Consider the following 13,712-nt stretch of genomic DNA (forward strand, 5'->3'; position numbering starts at 1 on the left):
TGGTGAGAAATAATAATTAGCACCAGAAAACAATAATTACCACCAGAAAGTGGATAATTCTTTGCTCTGCAATTTATTGTAACATTTTAACTACAAAACTATTATGCCTGTAATTACCAATACATAGAATTTCTGCTTGACTATTCTATGGCACTTTTACTCTGTGAATCAGCCTCTTTCTGACTCTGTCTTTTCCTGATATTCCCCTGAATTCTTTGAACTCTCTAATAGTCATTAGTGGTATTCTTTGGCTTCCTGTTAGCCCAGCCCCAAAGTGTGACCCTTACCGAAGGTGTCGGTCTGTGACAGTATAGTTCCCTCTTTACAGCCCTTCTAGGAGAGTTCATCTACTTCCATTACTTTTTCTGTCTTTTCCTTTGTAGATGACTTCTCGATTAACATGTCCAATCCTGATCGCTAGTCCAAGCTCAAGTCAGCCATTTTTATATTTTCTTGGACTTTTCGCTCTATTTTGCAAGCATCTCAAATTTAACACGGCTAATGTTGAACTACACTTTTCTGCCTCAAAGTAGCTTCTCCTCTGACTTCCTTGTCTCTCTTCTTCCACAGTCCTCTTTATGCAGTGTCAATAGTTATTTTCGATGCCTTCCTTTCTTCCCTACGTTGAATCTACTGCCAAGCCCTGTGCAGTCTTCCCTTATTTATCTTCCATGTATACGCTTTTCACTTCTCCTCTGTACTGTTCACACCTCAATCTAGGCACTCATGAATTCCTGGAGTACCAGCAAAGCCTTGTCTCCCATTGATCTCCCTAGCTCTACTCTTCTGCCTCCTCCAGTCTGTCCTGCATACAAGCATAAGACTGATCTTTCAGAAACACCACTTTGATCATAGTGCTTCCCCGTTTCTTCCACAGCATCCTCACTGACTTTGTGATAAAGTCCAAATCATTCAGCTAGCATGTAAGACCCCCTTTCCAGCCTTTTCTTACTAACTCCTATATTCAGCTATAGCAAATCTGGTGTATTTTCACTGCTCAAATGCAGCCATTGGCTTTTTGCCTACTCATGTTTATTCTTGCCATTTTCTCTTAATGGAATGCCATCTATCCCTAACACTATTTTCCAAAATCCTATAATATACACCCTGGATGTCAACTACTTTGTGAATTCTTCCTGTATCCACAGTTATGTATCATTGTTGTTGGAATCTTTCTTTTTGGTGTTTAAATCTTGCCTATGGTATGTGAGGAATTATACATTTTATTTATCCTACAAAATTTTAGGGAGTAGGAACTGTTGCATGGATATGTATTAATGTCCCTCAGTATCTACTCCAATGCTGTACCTATAGTCATTCAGAAAATTTCTTGGATAAGTGACAAGGAGAAATTCAGAGGAATTATTAAGACCCAGAAATCAAGAGAGAGAAAATGAGAGGTCATTTACTAAATTTATAGGGAATTTTTTATTTTGAGGAAGCTTAGCCCTGAGCTAACTACTGCCAATCCTCCTCTTTTTGCTGGGGAAGACTGGTCCTGAGCTAACATCCATGCCCATCTTCCTCTACTTTATATGTGGGACACCTACCACAGCATGGCTTGACAAGCGGTGCTATGTCTGCACCCAGGATCCGAACCGGTGAACCCTGAGCTGCCGAGAAGCCGAACGTGTGAACTTAACTGCTGTGCCACTGGGCCGGCCCCTATAGGGTATTTTTTGTAACTATAAATTAATATATATAGCAGTGTAAATAAAATGTTGCACGGATTACCACATGATTTTTTCTGTTTGGGTATTGTTAGATAACGTGTGATAGGCCTACTTTGGAGAAAAAGGTAGAAAAATACACGAAAAAACGTTATTTTGAACTCTTTGTAGTTCCTAATGTCCATGTCCCCCACTTCCATCTCCCTCTACCTTTTCAAACTATTTGAAGGACTGTACAAAGCATACTTTTTCAAAACCTGTACTCATGTCTGAAGGTAGAAAATCACTAGTGCCACAAAATGGCTCTTGGTGCAGTTCTAGGTGTTCTGCCACTCCTGTTTTTTCATTTCATTTGTTCATCAAATAATTTTTGAAGAGCTGCTATGTGCCAAGAAACGTTTTAGGCACTGGGAATAACACATGAACAAAACAGATTCCTGCTTTTAAGGAGCTTGCATTATTGGGCGCTGGGGTGGGGGGGGGGGTTTCTAACCATAAGGCTTGTGTTTGTGAAAATTCTTAAGCCTAGTTTAGACTTAAAATCTTAAGAGGGAAATAAGACTGGGAGACTGATGTCATGAGTAAATTCATAAAAAGCCATTATAAATATTTTTTAGAATCACCAAAATGGAACAGAAAAAGTGCTATTGCGGTCAAACAATAGTGATCTGGTAAAGAATTGAGTGATTGGATCTATTTTGGTTTAAAACAGGGATGGCTTCCTGAGGAAACATTTATGCTGAGATGATTTGATGCAACCAGCCATTGGAAAATCCAGAGACACTATGGTTGAGGCTGAGGGAACAAGTACAGAGGCCCTAAGATGGGAACAAGCTTGACATGTGCAAGACGAGAAGAAGAAAGTCTCTGTGGGTGGCGTTAGAGAGAGGGGTCTAGTGTGGGTATTAAGTGGGGGAGAGACCTTAGCTAGTTGGCGTTTTTAAAGGATTAGTCAGGTGGTTCTGTCAGTATGGACTTCCTCACAGACCCAGACTGCTCAGATTATATCAGTTCACCCTCATTTATTCTCTGGATACCCTGTACTTCCCCTTCATGGCTTATTTGGATAATTAGTTGCTCAATTATTCCACCAGAATATGAGCTCCATGAGGACAATAACTAGGTCTTATTTATCCCTGTTTGGATCCCTTGGCTGGTTTGGATCCCCTTGCAGGTGTATACTGTTGATCAGGGAGCTGGGGTGCCTTAGTACACCTGTCACCAACATTAGGAACTCAAAGTGAATGTCTTAGTGGTAGTGGGTCATTACAATCACCATCTGATGTAAAATGCAATACAGTATAAAAGGAATATATTCTAAAAGAAAGAGTACTGGGCAACAAGAAATTGATTCGGGTTGATGCTTTTTTTTATTAGCTGAGTCATCTTGAAGAAATCACTTGGTTTTTATGTGCTTTGACTTTAATGTAATAAATATTTTTGAGAGCCAGTTATGTGTTGCATTTTCCCATGAACTATCACTTATAAATTTGAAATCCATAATACTTTTGCCTTAGAGATACTACACACTAACATTTTTACTTCAAGTCAGATTTCCAGTAATTCCTTCCATCTGAAACAGAGAACCAAAACTTATGGATAAAGGTTTCTAAGCAGCAGGGAAACTAGCTGTCATAAATCTTATGCACTTTACTTGGCAAAAATAAAGATGGGAACCATCTTTATTCCATGGCTTACTGACTTAGAATTGTATTTGAAAATAGGGTTACTCATTTATAAGTTTGAATATCTGTTTTCTTCTGCTGGCTCAGCCTTTTTGGTAGCCTGTGCAAGCCTCTCAGCAAAGTAACAGATATTCATAATAAGTAATGCATCATAAAAAGCTTTCAATTTTGCTTTGAATTTGGCAGGAAGTATAAATACATTTTAGAAGGATTTCCATCAAATTGTTTGAAAATGCATTTCACATTCTGCAGTTTTCATTCACACTGGTTAAAAATCTTATATGAACAGGTTTTAGGAAGAATTTGAAAGTGAAAGGGCCTTACTGGTTTACTTGATTTAATTGGTGATATCTCTGTGGCAAGACCTCTTTATTGCTTCAGTTCCTGAGTATTGATTAAAATGAAGACACACCCACTTTTAGAGACCCTGATTGACACTCAGTGAATGCACAGCAAATTTTTGCATATATTCCCCTTCTGATTTTTCTGGGACTCAGCTCTTCTTTTATTTGCCCTCTGGAAGTTTGCAGTATAAGCTGACCTCAAGGAAGTGATATGATTGGATGTCTTAGGTGGAATGGTTGGAGGAGACAAATGAGAGCTTATTGCAATCTTCAATTCACTAATTTAAAATACAAGACCAAAAAATGTTATTAAAGGAATTTGCAATCTCACCTCTGTCAGTAACACATCAACCTTGTGCTGTTTCTCAGTAGACTCTTGATAATGAACTGTTCAGCCATCTGTAGCTTTTCAAAGAGTTATAACTGGGGCCCCTTGGAAGATTTAGGGACCTCTAAAACTCTGGTTAGTATGCTAAATTTGTGAATGAGTTTACTACAACTGTTTAGACCCTTAGAAATGGTTAAGGACTACTGATATATACTGTTCTTTTTCACCACTGACATGAGTTTGTGAGCAAAGTTACTAGGATTAAGGTAAAGTCTGAGACTAAAAGATACAGAAACTAACCATGCTACACCACACTTGTTATTATTTTTTAACATATTCCAGGTAACCTTAAGTACTCCTATATAACTATAGCACAGAAGTAATTCAGGAAACCACAGATGTCCCTAGTTCAGACTGCCCAAATGTAAATAGTTGTTCTTGAAAACTTTTGAACAATCTAATGTAAGTCAACAGAGACCAAAGTCCTTGACTTTTAAAATCATAATAAGCTTCTTTTAAATTTAGTGCTTAGGTTTCTCTCTGAAAGTGAAAAAAATTTCCCATTTTAAGGTGTTTAAAAGCAGAGTAACTAGGTTTTATTAGATTCTAGGATTATTCTTACACAGCAAGTGGTTCTCAAAGTGTGCCCAGGGGGTCCTGGGGAATTCTTGAGATCTTTCTGGCAAAACTACTTTCGTAATAATTCTGAAAAGGTATTTGCCATTTTCCTGCTAATTTTCTCATAAGTGTACAATGGCATTTTCCAGTGGCTACGTGGTGTGTAATATTACAGAAGATTGAATGCAGAAGCCAGACATTAAGAGATTTGCAAAAATGGAAAACAATTTTTTTTAATTGAGGTAACATTGGTTTATAACTATAAATTTCAGGTGTACGTCATTATATTTTGACTTCTGTACAGACTACATTATATTCACTGCCAAAAGTCTAGTTGCCATCCCTCACTGTACACATGTGCCCCTTTACCCCTCCCCCTACTCCCCTTCCCCCAAGTAATCACCAGTCTGTTCTCTGTATCTATGTGTTTGTTTGGCAACCAATTTTTTTGTTTTGGAAAATTTAGTTATTTTTCATAAAAAATATTAACATTAACATATAGCAGATTTATTATTTTTAATGAATTATGAATATTTTTAAAAATTTCCTGTTTTATAGTATGGTAAATATCAATATTATAACACAAGTTAACAAAAAGTACTTGGGATCTTCAGTAATTTTTTAACAGAGTGAGGAGATCATGAGATCAAAGGTTTTGAAAATAATATTTATTCCTTCCTGGTTACTCATTGTTAGGGGTAAGATACAGTATTTCTGTTGACAGGAACAAAGTTGGCAACTGGGTAGTGGGTGGAGTAGTTTTCCCTCCAAAAGTTCCTGTCCACCTGGAACCTCAGAATGTGACTTTATTTGGAAATAAGGTCTTTGGAGATGTGATTAGTTAAGGATGTTGAGATGAAATCGTCCTGGGTTTAGGGATGACTAGAATCCAGAGAAAAGAAAGGGAGATTTGGATACAGAGAGACACAGGGAATAAGGCCATTTGAAGACCCATGTGAAGAAGGAAGCAAACAAGCCAAGTGATGCCTGGGGTTACCAGAAGCCCGAAGAGGCAAGAAAGGATTCTTGTCTAGAACCTTCGGAGGGAGCGTGATCCTATTGACACCTTGCTTTTAGATTTCTAGCTTCCAGAATTGTGAGAGAATGTTTCTGTTATATTCAGCCACCAATCTGTGGTAATTATTACAGCAGCCCTAGGAAACTAATACAGTGACCTTGAACTCAATAGAAGATGATAGGAACTCCCATCTCCTTTCTACCTTGGGAGTGCTTTCTCTTCAGAATTACCCGTCTTCTCTGCCAGGAATCTAATATCCTCTGAGATCTTTTTCAGCTGTCAGGCAGAAGAACATAAGATTTTAAAAACATGAGGATGAAGACAGACTTAATCTAGAACATATACATACAAGCATTTGCACCTTATGAGAAATTGGTTAACCTAGAGAATGCTAATTGGTAAAGTATTTTCAAAAATTTAGAGGGAGTTTTTCTGACTTCTAGATTGAGTTATTTGGTGAAGTGGGGGAAAAGCTGAAATCAAATTTTTAATATTTAGTCATCTTTAGAGGAAATTAAAATAGTGTAGTGGATATTAATCATTAAATTGCCTTGACTATTGTCTGTTATATACAGGTCCGAAAATTTATAGTTTTAATTCTGCAAATGATTCTGGTGGTCCTGCAAATCTGGATAAATCTATTTTGAAAGTAAGTACCAAAGTTTTGAGTCATTTCAAGAAATGTTCTGTTTAAAAAAATGAAAAAGATATTCTTAAATATAAGAAAATGATGGGGTATTTTAAATTTGTGTAAATAGTACACTAATTGCTAATCTATACTAAATAGGAGTACATCATACACATATGTCGAGAGCCTCTAAGAAATTAAGGAAGATCTGGATAAGGTCCAAACTTCTAAGCATAGCATACACATCCTTTCAGATCTGACTTAGTATATCTTTCCAGCCTCCTCTTCAGTACTCTTCTCCACTTAAAATTTTAGTTCACATCTCATTGTCCCCCCCAAATCCCACGTGATTTTATGACTCCAGGCTTTTGCCCATGGGCTCTCTACCTAGAATGCCCTACTTCCCCTTCTCCATTTGTCACCTCTGTGACCTCTATGAAGTCCTTCATAACTTACCAGGTTGATTTTCCCAGTGGTCCCTTAGCACTTCATATTTCTGTTTAAATAATTGCCATGCTGGGTTACAATTTATCTTTTTATATATGTTTACTGTGCTAGACTGAATTCCTGAAGTATATTTTTGTGTATGGCTCATAGTAGGCCTTCAGTAAAGATGTAATAAAGGGAAAGTATTTTTGTAGGTAGATGCTATTGTACTCTTAGGTTAAAAATTTGGAAGCAACAGAAGATAAAATGGCTAATAGGAAAAAAACAGGAGTGAAACTCTGGAACCAAAAGAATTTGTGTAATCTAATTATTACTATTTATATAGAGTTTATTTGATATGCACCCTTTTTGGTGTAGCCTCCGTTTGTTCAGGCTGTGTGCTTGGGCCTGGTTTACTTAAAGGAGATTTCTGGGCTCCATCCCCAAGGGTTCTGATTCAGTATGTTTAAGATAGGGCTTAGGAGTCTGTCTGTGTGATCGCAATCCAAAGGTAGTCCAAGGACAATGTCTTGAGACTTATGGCTTCAAGAGGCTTTATAAAAGGAATGTTCTCTTGCCATATTTTGTTGCCTTTTTCATATCCCATTTTTTCTTAAATATATGGTAGGAATGTGGTCCAAAATATGATAATTAGTGTATCTGATTTTAGCTGAAATTCTGGGCTTGGTTTTCAGGGATATAGAAAACTATATGATTTGCTTCTAATTATTTATTAAATATTATTTAATAGTTTAGCTTCTAATTGATGTGACTTTTGGCCTCAACAGGTGGTAATTAATAACAAACTAGAACAAAGAATTATTGGAGTGATCAATGAGCATAAAAAGCAAAATAATGACAAGGGAGTGATTTCTGGAAGACTTACTGCCAAAAAACTACAGGTATTTTGCACACATTTTTGAAGTTCCTCATTTTTAGTGGAGCATTTTTAAGACAGCTCCACATGTGAGCTAAAGTGACTTTTTCAACTTCCATTTAGGTTTCACGACTGTCATTTCCATCTGCAAGAATAGGGAAGGAATTGTGCTAGATACAACTACACACATTAAAATGGTGATATGAAAACTTACATTCCCCAAAGTATTTTAATCTCTGTAGTGGGCACTTTGCTTACATTGTTTCTGACACAACAATCCCAGGAGGTATCTTGCCCCATTTTTCAAGTGAAGGAGTTCAGGCTTGGGAAGATTACATAAATTATAGACTGAGGTTGTTAATTAGTAAGTAGCAGAGTGAGCAGAGTCTGGCTTTGAACCCAGTTCTGCCCAGCTCTAAAGATCCTGCTTTAGAAAGTGCATTAAAATGCTTTACTTTATGTATGAATGTGTTCATTGAAGCACTGCTTGTAATAAGAAAAAATCCTAAATGATCACCAATAGGAGGATGTATAATTAGATTATGATGTGTCTGCCCAATGAAATATTATGTAACTATTAAAAGTGATGAAGAGTCTCTAATAACTTTTGAAGATACTTATGTTATAATATTAAACGAAATTTGATTTTACAAAACCGTAGAAAAATGACTGAAAGGAAACATATACTGTATTGCAAACAGTATCTTTGGGTAGTGAGATTATGAGCAATTTCTCCTGTTTTTTTTTAATTTATCTGTAGTTCTCAAATTCTCAATACAGTGAGCACATTTAACTCTGCTAACTGAAAAAGAAAAAGAAAGATATTTTTGAAATTAGAATCTGTGTCAGAGTTTCTGATTTAAAATGAACAGGAGGATAATATTACTAATGAAAGGAGAGAAAATTGACAAAATGACTTTTTTACATTTCCCTTTCATAGGATTTATACATGGCTTTACAAGCATTTTCATTTAAGACTAAGGACATTGAAGATGCCATGACTAACACACTCTTACATGGAGGTGATCTTCATTCTGCCTTGGATTGGCTCTGTTTAAACCTTTCAGATGGTAAGCAGTATTGTCATAAAATTCTTTCAGTTTCTAAAACCTTTTGAAATAATTTCAGATTTGTATCAAGCTTTTGACCTGTACTTAAAATTTTACCACTGTGTTGTAATTATTTATTTTTAGACTATCTTATCCTTTTCTACTCTTGTCAGTAAATTCTCCTTAGAGGTTGTAGTCTATGCAAGAAGAAATTATTTTTGTGTGTGTTGCTTTCAGTTGTTGATACTCATTTTAGAATGTACTTAATACAACAAATTCTCAAAGTTTGACTATCTGTAATTTATTAGGCTGTATCTCCTGGTTTTAGTATAGAGATTAGGGCCATCTGACCTTGGATTAATAGTATTTGACTAAGTGGAGGGTCAAGGATTTAATCTTTGGCAAGAACCTGGAGTGCAAATTGCTTTCATAATTGAGTAAGGATACTACCATATGCTGTGACAGGCAAGCAAAAGGTGGGAAGAGTTAAGGTCTTTTTATGAAAATTTAGGAGCCTAACACATTGAAGGTGAAATAAATGGCCAAATAGAGGTGGGCTAGCTATCATCTGATGAGTGGTCTCACTTCTGGTTTGACAATAAACCAGGTTCATCATAGGGTTTCTATTCTTAGGAGATGAGAGGTGGGAGAAAATTAGCTGTTCTTTGTCTAGGCAAGGTTTCTGTGTATGTTTAATAAACATTTGTGTGTTTTATGTATCATACGCATGTTTATTTTCATCCCAATTTCTTTTAAGATGCACTTCCTGAGGGATTCAGTCAGGAATTTGAAGAGCAACAACCTAAAAGTAGGCCAAAATTCCAGTCTCCTCAAATACAAGCCACTATTTCACCTCCATTGCAACCTAAAACCAAAAAACAGGAAGAAGATCCTAAGATTAAGGTAATTTAAGAATTAAAAATTTAAAGTTGTATAAAATCAGAATGAAGCACATGTAACAGTTTATAAGAGTATAAATATTAGGTTGCCACAACATTTTACTTACTGAAATTAACTAATTAGTTTGCCAAATTTTTCTATCACAGTGTGTTTCAGTTATCTATTACTGCATAACAAACCACCCGGAAATGCAGTGACTTAAACCAACAATTTATTATTTCTTATGATTCTGTAGTTTGGGCTGGGCTCAGCTGGGCAGTTCTTCTGTCCCATGAGGTGTATATTTTCAGGCTGGAACATCTAAAATGATTTCTTGACACACGTGACTAGTGCCTCAGCTAGGGACTAGCCAGGCATCCCTCTCTCTCCATGACTAACTTGGATTTCCTCACATATGGTGATTTCAGGGTGATTGGGCTTCTTACATGGCATCTGGCTTCCAAGAGCAAGTATTTCCAGATGATAAGCCCCAATGTACAAATTTTTATCAAGCCTCTGCTTGTATCACTCTTGCTAATGTCCCATTGGTTGAAGCAAGTGAAATGGCCAGTTCCAAAATCTGTGTGGAAGGAGATTACAGAAAGGCATGAATACTGGATGGTTTGTGTCATTCGAGTATTACACTTGAATACTCTGCATATTATAAAATATCTGTGAACATGGATGAACCTAGAGAACATTATACTAAGTGAAAGGAGCCAGTCACAGAAAGCCAAGAACTGCATGATTTCACTTATAAGAGGTATCTAAAATAGTCAAACTCAGAGAAGCAGAGAATAGAATGGCAGTTACCAGGGGCTAAGGGGAGGAGAGAGAATGGGGAAACGTTGCTTAATGGTTATAAAGGTTCAGTTATACATGATGAATAAGTTCTAGAGATAAACATAGTCCCTATAGTTAACAATACAGCTCTAAACAGTACAGATCTCATGTTAAGTGTTCTTACCACAACCACCCCTCCCTACCACCAACACACCCACAGACACGCACAAAAGAACACAAGGAAATTTTTGGAGGTTAGGTATGTTTAGTACCTTGATTGTAGTGATGGTATCATGAGTATATGCAAATATCCAAACTCAGCAAAATGATAAGTTTATATATACATTATCATTAACATTTAATTAATGAATTAATGTGACATTAACATATATATTTAGTATGTGCAGTTTTTTAATATGTCAGTTATATCTCAATAAAATAACAAACAAAACAAAAACCTATGGAAGCATAATCCCCACAACACCATTGTTCTTAAGTAATAACACTAGTTTTTAACAATTCTTTTTTTTGCTTCTTTATGTAAACATATTCTTTGAATTATGCAAGTTTAGACTTCCTAAAGTAATGTTGAGTTCAATTCATTTGTCCTTCATTGAACAGTAGAGAATATGATTTTTGAGGCTTATATGTCTGTTCCTCCTGAGTATAAAGAAATTCTAAAAACAGTGACACTGATGATAGTTTTGACACCTTTTTCTAACTTTGGTTTTTCAAATATTTGTGGTTTTCTTCCTAGCCAAAAAAGGAAGAAAAAAATTTGGAAGTGAATATGAAAGAATGGATTTTGCGGTATGCTGAACAACAAAATGAAGAAGAAAAGAGTGAGAATTCTAAAAGTCTAGAAGAGGAAGAAAAATTTGACCCTGTGAGTAGAAATTTATATTAGACTTCTAGCTAGATATTCCTAGGCAAAATATGTAACTTTTGAAACTTAATTCCCCCATTTGTAAATTGGAGAAATACCTTAAGGGGTTGATGTGAAAATTAAACAAAATAACACTTAGGGAAAAACGTCACACAAAATAACTGCTCAATATATATTAATTACATTCCTTCCATGTTTAAAGAGATAATCATCAAATATTTTTAAATGATTGATATGTGTAAGGAATATGCTAAATTCTTTGGATATTAAAAAAAAAAGGCACCTTCCTTTCTAGAGGAAACCTGTAGTCTGGAGAGAAAAAAACCTAGATGTCAGAAGATAAACTAAAAATATGAGATTAAGTGAAAAAAGCAAGTTGTAGGAAGAAAATATTCCAATACATATATCTGACAAAGGACTTCTATCTATAATTTATAAAGAAGTTTTAAAAGGACAACAGACACTTCACCGAAGTAGATATATAGATAGCCAATAAACAGGTAAAAATAAGTTCAACATTACTTGTCATCAAGGAAATGAAAATGAAAACTGCAGTGAGATACTACAATATATCCATCAAAATGGCTAAAATTAAAAAGATCAATAATACCGAGTATTGGGAGGATGTAGAGTGACTGGAATACTCATACATTGATTGTGGGATTGTAAAATGGTACAACCACTTTGGAAAACTGGCACTTTCTTATGAAGTTAAACATACACTTACCATATGACCTAACAATTTCATTCCTAGGTATATACTCAAGAAAAATGAAAACATGTCTGAAAAATAAGACTTTTACACAGATGTTCATAGCACCTTTATTTATAGTAAAACACTGCAAGCAACTCCCAAAAACATTGTATAAGAATGAAAGAAGCCAGACACAAATGAGTACATGCTGCGTAATTTCATTGTATTAAATTCCAGAAAGGTCATCTATGCAAAATCAATCTATGGTGACAGAAAGCAGATCAGTGGTTGCCTGAGTCCAGGAGTTGGGGAAGGAGATTGACTCTAAAGCATAATGAGGAAACTTCTGGGGATGATGAAACGTTTTATATCTTGATTATGATAGTGGTTACGTGGATGTATACATTTATCGAACTCATTTACCTGTACACTTAAAATGGGTGCATTTTATTGTAAGTAAATCATACTTTAATAAAGTTAGTTTAGAAAGAATAAAAAGGAAATTATAGAACAGCATGAATAGTATGATGAACCCATTTGTGTAAAAGAAAAGCTATATATATACGTATATATGCATTCATATGTATGCGAAGAAAACATCTGGAAAGATACACCAGAAGCTGTTACTAGTGATTAGGACTGGGGCGGTAGGGTGGGAGGGAGACTTCTTTTTTATCTTCTTCTGTATCCTATAAGTTTGTTTTGGTTTTTTGGTTTTTTTGATGAGGAAGAGTGGCCCTGCACTTAGTGTGTGCCCATCTTCTTCTATTTTGTATGTGGGATGCCTCCACAGCATGGCTTGATGACTGGTGTAGGTCCATGCCCGGGATCTGAACTTGCGAACCCCAGGCCACTGAAGTGGAACGTGCTGAACTTAACCACTGTGCCAATGGGCTGGCCCCCTATAAGTTTTTTTTGACTGTGTGCCTGTCTTAAAGTAATGTAAACAAAAAGAATTTAGGACAGTACAAGTCTACCTTGAGTTTCAGAGAAAGAGCGTCTCTTCTATTTGGAGCATTAGGTCAAGACTTCAAAGAAGAGAAGTGGGACTTGAAGGGTGGGTAGAGTGTGCATAGGCAATGAAGGATAGGAAGATGGTCCGGATGGGTGAAATAGTGTGAACAGGGGTACAGAGGTGGGATTGTGCAAGGAGCCTTGAGTATTAAACAATAGATGAGTATATACAGACAATAAAATGTGTAGGTGAGTACTGGCAGATAGGAGTAAATAGGTGAGTTCAGCTGAGACTAAAAGATTTTGATGCCCAGAAAATTAATTTGACTTTTCCTATTGATTGTGAAGAGCCATTAGAGGTGGGCAGGGCAGGTGACTGACAAGAAGAATTTGACTTTTTAGGTGAAATTTAGTAGTGTTTAAGGTGGTTTGGAATATTTAATAGTGTTTAGCATGATTTGGAAAGGGTAGGGAGGCCATTTGGTAGCTACTTCACTTATTCAGGCCGGAAATAATAAGGTCCTAAATCAGAAATTGGGCGGCCAGCCGGTGGCGCAGCAGTTAAGTGCACACGTTCCGCTTCGGCGGCCTGGGGTTCACCATTTCGGATCCCGGGTGCGGACATGGCACCGCTTGGCACGCCGTGCTGTGCTAGGCGTCCTGCATATAAAGTAGAGGAAGATGGGCACGGATGTTAGCTCAGGGCCAGTCTTCCTCAGCAAAAAGAGGAGGATTGGCAGCAGTTAGCTCAGGGCTAATCTTCCTCAAAAAAAAAAAAGAATTTGGAAAGGAAGAGAAACATTTAAAGCAAGAATCACTAAAAATTGGTGATTTACTGAATATAAAGGTTAAGGAGCAAAAGACAGTAAGAGA

General features: G+C 36.4%; 1 protein-coding gene across 1 annotated transcript in view; it reads left to right on the forward strand.

Moving 5' to 3' along the window:
* Positions 1–13,712, forward strand: part of DHX29 (DExH-box helicase 29) — a 47,183-nt gene that overhangs the window by 1,309 nt on the left and 32,162 nt on the right. Inside the window, exons 2-6 of the mRNA XM_046671056.1 lie at positions 6,239–6,312; positions 7,506–7,619; positions 8,535–8,664; positions 9,401–9,546; positions 11,063–11,191. Coding sequence (XP_046527012.1) covers positions 6,239–6,312; positions 7,506–7,619; positions 8,535–8,664; positions 9,401–9,546; positions 11,063–11,191 — 593 coding nt within the window. The remainder of the gene's footprint in view (positions 1–6,238; positions 6,313–7,505; positions 7,620–8,534; positions 8,665–9,400; positions 9,547–11,062; positions 11,192–13,712) is intronic.

Source organism: Equus quagga, chromosome 9, assembly GCF_021613505.1.
Source record: "Equus quagga isolate Etosha38 chromosome 9, UCLA_HA_Equagga_1.0, whole genome shotgun sequence".
In the NCBI taxonomy this organism is placed as follows: Eukaryota; Metazoa; Chordata; class Mammalia; order Perissodactyla; family Equidae; genus Equus; species Equus quagga.